At 39.5% G+C, this 6000-nt stretch overlaps 1 protein-coding gene across 3 annotated transcripts in view; it reads right to left on the minus strand.

Annotated features, from left to right (window-relative positions):
* Window positions 1–6000, minus strand: part of LOC120535158 (rab GTPase-activating protein 1) — a 243125-nt gene that overhangs the window by 129678 nt on the left and 107447 nt on the right. For all 3 annotated transcript variants that reach the window (XM_039762787.1, XM_039762786.1, XM_039762788.1), the window contains one exon: window positions 193–286. In XM_039762787.1, coding sequence (XP_039618721.1) covers window positions 193–286 — 94 coding nt within the window. The remainder of the gene's footprint in view (window positions 1–192; window positions 287–6000) is intronic.

Below are 6000 nucleotides of genomic sequence, written 5' to 3' on the forward strand. Positions count from 1 at the left end.
TTGGCTACTTGTTCATTCACTGCTTAATTGAAAGCAGGAAAAAGCAATATTTAATTGGTTTCTAAGAGGATCTTTAACCAGATTTCCACAGGGGAAGGGTATTCACACTGTATGGAGCATCAACATAGGCTCAGACACAAAAATACCAACCCAAAAGTATACATTTCTCCTTTGTCATAAATGGATCCTTACCACTTTGATAAAAGGTCTCCCCAGGTTTCCAGTATCTTCTCTGCACATTCCTTTGAAACATCTCCAGAACCACTCAACAAAGGTTCATCATTATCTACAAATGACAATGGAGTATGAAGAGTTTCTTAACCAAAATACTGAAAATTCCTTGAACCATTCAAATTATTTAGTGCGTGTTTGCTAAGCTCAAACACTTAATAATAAAATATTTTAAATAAATCTAAAAAAAAAATACAGAAAATCAGTAAATAACATTTTAGAATGTTACTGATGTAGTACAACCTAACATTTTGCATGAAGTCTTGATTCACTTCAAGATAAAAAAAAATCTAATCTTCAGTGACTGTTATTTATGTAATATTTATTAAGTTATATCTTATTTGAAAATATGCTCCCATTTCCTTCATTCCAGAGAAAGTTGTCAAAAACACAATTATAGCTAATTACAAGGACACTTATAGCTGAAAAAGTGACCAAGCAGTCTTTTATCTAAATTGTATAAATCAGAAAAATGATATAAAAACATATCACAAGCATGTCAAATAAATGAACAGCATGAAACTCATTAACTGCCATTAAAATTACTATTGTGTTGACCTGAAACTTCCTTAACGTATGTATCATAATATACATGATTTGGTATAAGTTATTGCCTGTATGTTGTTTGTTTTCATGAAGAAAGTGATCCCAACATTTAGTAAAGAGCTGTAGGTTTAATACAATGCAGCTTTCAAGAACAAAGTAATTAAAAACACGCAACTAATGAAGTTTGGTCTACAGCTTAAAACATTTAGCTGTAATATCTGCTGAATACTATGTTCTTCAGAGGGAGTACAGGCAATTAACATTAGAATTACCAGAACCAATGGAAAAAAAACTCATAAATCTGGCCCACCTTAAATCCCTTCACACCTCTCCGTCAGAATCTTTTGTCATCTAAATGTGTAGAAAAGCCTGAGCAGCAAACAGCCTGCTATACCACCCCAACCTAAAACAACCCCCCCCCAAGACCTAAAACATCATCAGATTTTCACTCAAGTCCTAAAAGTAGATAAAGAGAAACCAGTTAAACAAATGAGACAAAAATATTATACTTGGACATTTATTTATTGAGGTAAATGATCGAATATGACATATTTGTGAGTGGCAAAAGTATGTGAACCTTTGCTTTCAGTATCTGGTGTGACCCCCCTTTGCAGCAATAACTGCAACTAAACGTTTCCGGTAACTTTTGATCATTCCTGCACACCGGCTTGGAGGAATTTTAGCCCATTCCTCCATACAGAACAGCATCAACTCTGGGATGTTGGTGGGTTTCCTCACATTAACTGCTCGCTTCAGGTCCTTCCACAACATTTCGATTGGATTACGGTCAGGACTTTGACTTGGCCATTCCAAAACATTACCTTTACTGTTCTTTAACCATTCTTTGGTAGAACGACTTGTGTGCTTAGGCTCGTTGTCTTGCTGCATGACCCACCTTCTCTTGAGATTCAGTTCATGGACGGATGTCCCGACATTTTCCTTTAGAATTCTCTGACATAATTTAGAATTCATTGTTCCATCAATGAAGGCAAGAAGTCTTAGCCCAGATGCAGCAAAACAGGCCCAAACCATACTACCACCACTATGTTTCACAGATGGGATAAGGTTCTTATTCTGGAATGCAGTGTTTTCCTTTCTCCAAACATAAAGCTTTTCATTTAAACCAAAAAGTTCTATTTTGGTCTCATCTGTCCACAAAACATTCTTCCAATAGCCTTCTGTTTTGTCCACGTGATCTTTAGCAAACTGCAGACGAACTGCAATGTTTTTTTTGGAGAGCAGTGGCTTTCTCCTTGCAACCCAGCCATGCACACCATTGTTGTTCAGTGTTCTCCTGATGGTGGACTCATGAACATTAACATTAGACAATGTGAGAGAGGCCTTCAGTTGCTTAGAAGTTACCCTGGGGTCCTTTGTCACCTCGCCGACTATTACACGCCTTGCTCTTGGAGTGATCTTTGTTGGTCAACCACTCCTGGGGAGGGTAACAATGGTCTTGAATTTCCTCCATTTGTACACAATCTGTCTGACTGTGGATTGGTGGAGTGCAAACTCTTTAGAGATGGTTTTGTAATCTTTTCCAGCCTGATGAGCATCAACAACTCTTTTTGTGAGGTCCTCAGAAATCTCCTTTGTTCATGCCATGATACACATCCATAAACATGTGTTGTAAAGAGCAGACTTTGATAGATCACTGTTCTTTAAACAACACAGGGTGCCCCACTCACACCTGATTGTCATCCCATTGATTGAAAACACCTGACTCTAATTTCACCTTCAAACTGCTAATCCTAGAGGTTCACATACTTTTTACACTCACAAATATGTAACATTCAATCATTTTCCTCAATAAATAAATGTCCAAGTATAATATTTTTGTCTCATTTGTTTAACTGGTTTCTCTTTATCTACTTTTAGGACTTGAGTGAAAATCTGATGATGTTTTAGGTCATATTTATGCAGAAATATAGAAAATTCTAAATGGTTCACAAACTTTCAAGCATAACTGTAGACATGAACTGTATAATGTGTGAAGGCTGATGGCCAAATATCAAATAAACACTTTCACAAAAGGTGCAACTATAACACAACAGCTTCCGTGGTGTAGATGTAAGATCCGTGGACTTATAATCCAGAGGTCACGAGTTTGAAACCGGCTCCCCGGCAAATTTACCGCTTTGAGTAGTGAGCTGCTTTTATTGCTAATATTATACAATAAAAACATACATTTGATTCGTGTCTGTAATGGCCAATGTAAATTCGCAGTACTTGTAAAAGTAAGCATTTTTTTTTCACTTTTATTCTCTCAGCCACGATCATGATACAGCACCCACCCCCCGTCCAAGATCTGACGCTGTTACTTTTTATCTGAAACTGGGAATAACTGTAGATGTGAGTGGTGTTTTGAGACAATGGAACTGGAAATTCTCTGATCTGGATGGATAAAAGCTGACACACAAACGCTGGTGAATCTGCCTTCTACGTATCTCACCATCATTTGAAATTTTTTTATTCAGTTTTATTGAGTGTTACTGCTCACGCTGAATTAGTATGCACCTTATGGTCCATGATGTCAAAGCCACACTGACAAAAAACAGAGACATATGTATATATATTTAAAATAACTCATTTTATGAACGGTATAGTACATTTCAGAAAACATCGTGGCACTGATGCAACATTATTCATTTTCATTTGCACGCCTATTTGCGTACTTGCGCTTGTAATCAGTGACCGTGTTTTTTTTTTTTTCTTCGATCTTGCCAGTGTCCACTTTTGGGTGCATGGGGGTGTTTCTTTTGTACTCCAGGACATGCAGAGGAAAGAATAGTACAGAGAGATCAGTTCCGCGCTATATGCAATCATCAGATTCAAATGCTAACAGTTCCCACACACCCAAGGACTGTCCTTTCTATGTTTACGAAATGTGTACCTGTTGTAATGCACACAATTCTCTCTGTGCTGTGGTTACTATACAGTGAAGGGGCTGGGGGAGCGGTAGTCTTGGAACAGAAACTTGTCGATGTTGCATCCTCTTTTGCTTTATACATCGCCTTTTCTTGTAACAAGTGACGACAAAGCTCCTCTGCAAGGTGAGCCATGAACACTCTTCTCAGTGACCCACGTGCATGCCTTATACAGTATATGTGCGTTGATGGCCACCAAGTCAAGCGTGTTATAGCACACAGCAACTGGCCTCCTGTTTGCTCCTTCTTGCACTGAATAAGCTCACGACTTCTGGTGCACAATGTCAACACAGCACCGGAAAAAAAAAAAAAAGACACAAATATATGTGACATTTAGAAGCAATCATTTTATGACCTGAATAGTACTAATCAGAAAACATTGTCACACTAATGCAATATTATTAGAAAACGAACAGATCAGCTGTAAATGTATGGCATTTCTAAAAGTTAGAAATGTCACGTTCACACTCTTCCTTGCCCCCCTTACCCCCCCAACTTCTGATCTAACTGCACCAGTATAGATTCACACCCAATCTAATGCTGTTCGTTTTCAAATAATATTGCATTACTGCAATGATGATTTCTGATTGGTACTATTCAGGTCATAAAATGATTTCTTCAAAATGTCACATACAGTGCATCCAGAAAGTAATTCACTGCGCATCACTTTATCCACATTTTGTTATGTTACAGCCTTATTCCAAAATGGATTAATTTTTTTCCTCAGAATTCTACACACAACACCCCATAATGACAACGTGAAAAACGTTTACTTGAGATTTTTGCAAATTTATTCAAAATAAAAAAAATTGAGAAAGCACATGTACATAAGTATTCACAGCCTTTACCATGAAGCTCAAAATTGAGCTCAGGTGCATCCTGTTTCCCCTGATCATCTTTGAGATGTTTCTGCAGCTTAATTGGAGTCCACCTGTGGTAAATTCAGTTGATTGGACATGATTTGGAAAGGCACACACCTGTCTATATAAGGTCCCACAGTTGACAGTTCATGTCAGAGCACAAACCAAGCATGAAGTCAAAGGAATTGTCTGTAGACCTCCGAGACAGGATTGTCTCGAGGAACAAATCTGGGAAAGGTTACAGAAACATTTCTGCTGCTTTGAAGGTCCCAATAAGCACAGTGGCCTCCATCATCTGTAAGTGGAAGAAGTTCGAAACCACCAGGACTCTTCCTAGAGCTGGCCGGCCATCTAAACTGAGCGATTGGGGGAGAAGGGCCTTAGACAAGGAGGTGACCAAGAACCCGATGGTCACTCTGTCTGACCTCCAGACGTCCTCTGTGGAGAGAGGAGAACCTTCCAGAAGGACAACCATCTCTGCAGCAATCCACCAATCAGGCCTGTATGGTAGAGTGGCCAGACGGAAGCCACTCCTTAGTAAAAGGCACATTGCAGCCTGCCTGGAGTTTGCCAAAAGGCACCTGAAGGACTCTCACACCATGGGAAATAAAATTCTCTGGTCTGATGAGACAAAGATTGAACTCTTTGGTGTGAATGCCAGGCGTCATGTTTGGAGGAAACCAGGCACCGCTCATCACCAGGCCAATACCATCCCTACAGTGAAGCATGGTGGTGGCAGCATCATGCTGTGGGGATGTTTTTCAGCAGCAGGAACTGGGAGACTAGTCAGGATAAAGGGAAAGATGACTGCAGCAATGTACAGAGACATCCTGGATGAAAACCTGCTCCAGAGCGCTCTTGACCTCAGACTGGGGCGACGGTTCATTTTTCTGCAGGACAATGACCTTAAGCACACAGCCAAGATGTCAAAGGAGTGGCTTCAGGACAACTATGTGAATGTCCCTGAGTGGCCCAGCCAGAGCCCAGACTTGAATCCGATTGAACATCTCTGGAGAGATCTTAAAATGGCTGTGCACTGACGCTTCCCATACAACCTGATGGAGCTTGAGAGGTGCTGCAAAGAGGAATGGGTGAAACTGGCCAAGGATAGGTGTGCCAAGCTTGTGGCATCATATTCAAAAAGACTTGAGGCTGTAATTGCTGCCAGAGATGCATTGACAAAGTATTGAGGAAAGGCTGTGAATACTTATGTACATGTGATTTCTCAGTTTTGTTAATTTTTAATAAATTTGCAAAAACCTCAAGTAAACTTTTTTCACGTTGTCATTATGGGGTGTTGTGTGTAGAATTCTGAGGAAAAAAATGAATTTAATCCATTTTGGAATAAGGCTGTAACATAACAAAATGTGGAAAAAGTGATGCGCTGTGAATACTTTCCGGATGCACTATATATTGTCTCTTTCTTTCAGGTGTGA

This window comes from Polypterus senegalus, chromosome 9 (genome assembly GCF_016835505.1).
Source record: "Polypterus senegalus isolate Bchr_013 chromosome 9, ASM1683550v1, whole genome shotgun sequence".
In the NCBI taxonomy this organism is placed as follows: domain Eukaryota; kingdom Metazoa; phylum Chordata; class Cladistia; order Polypteriformes; family Polypteridae; genus Polypterus; species Polypterus senegalus.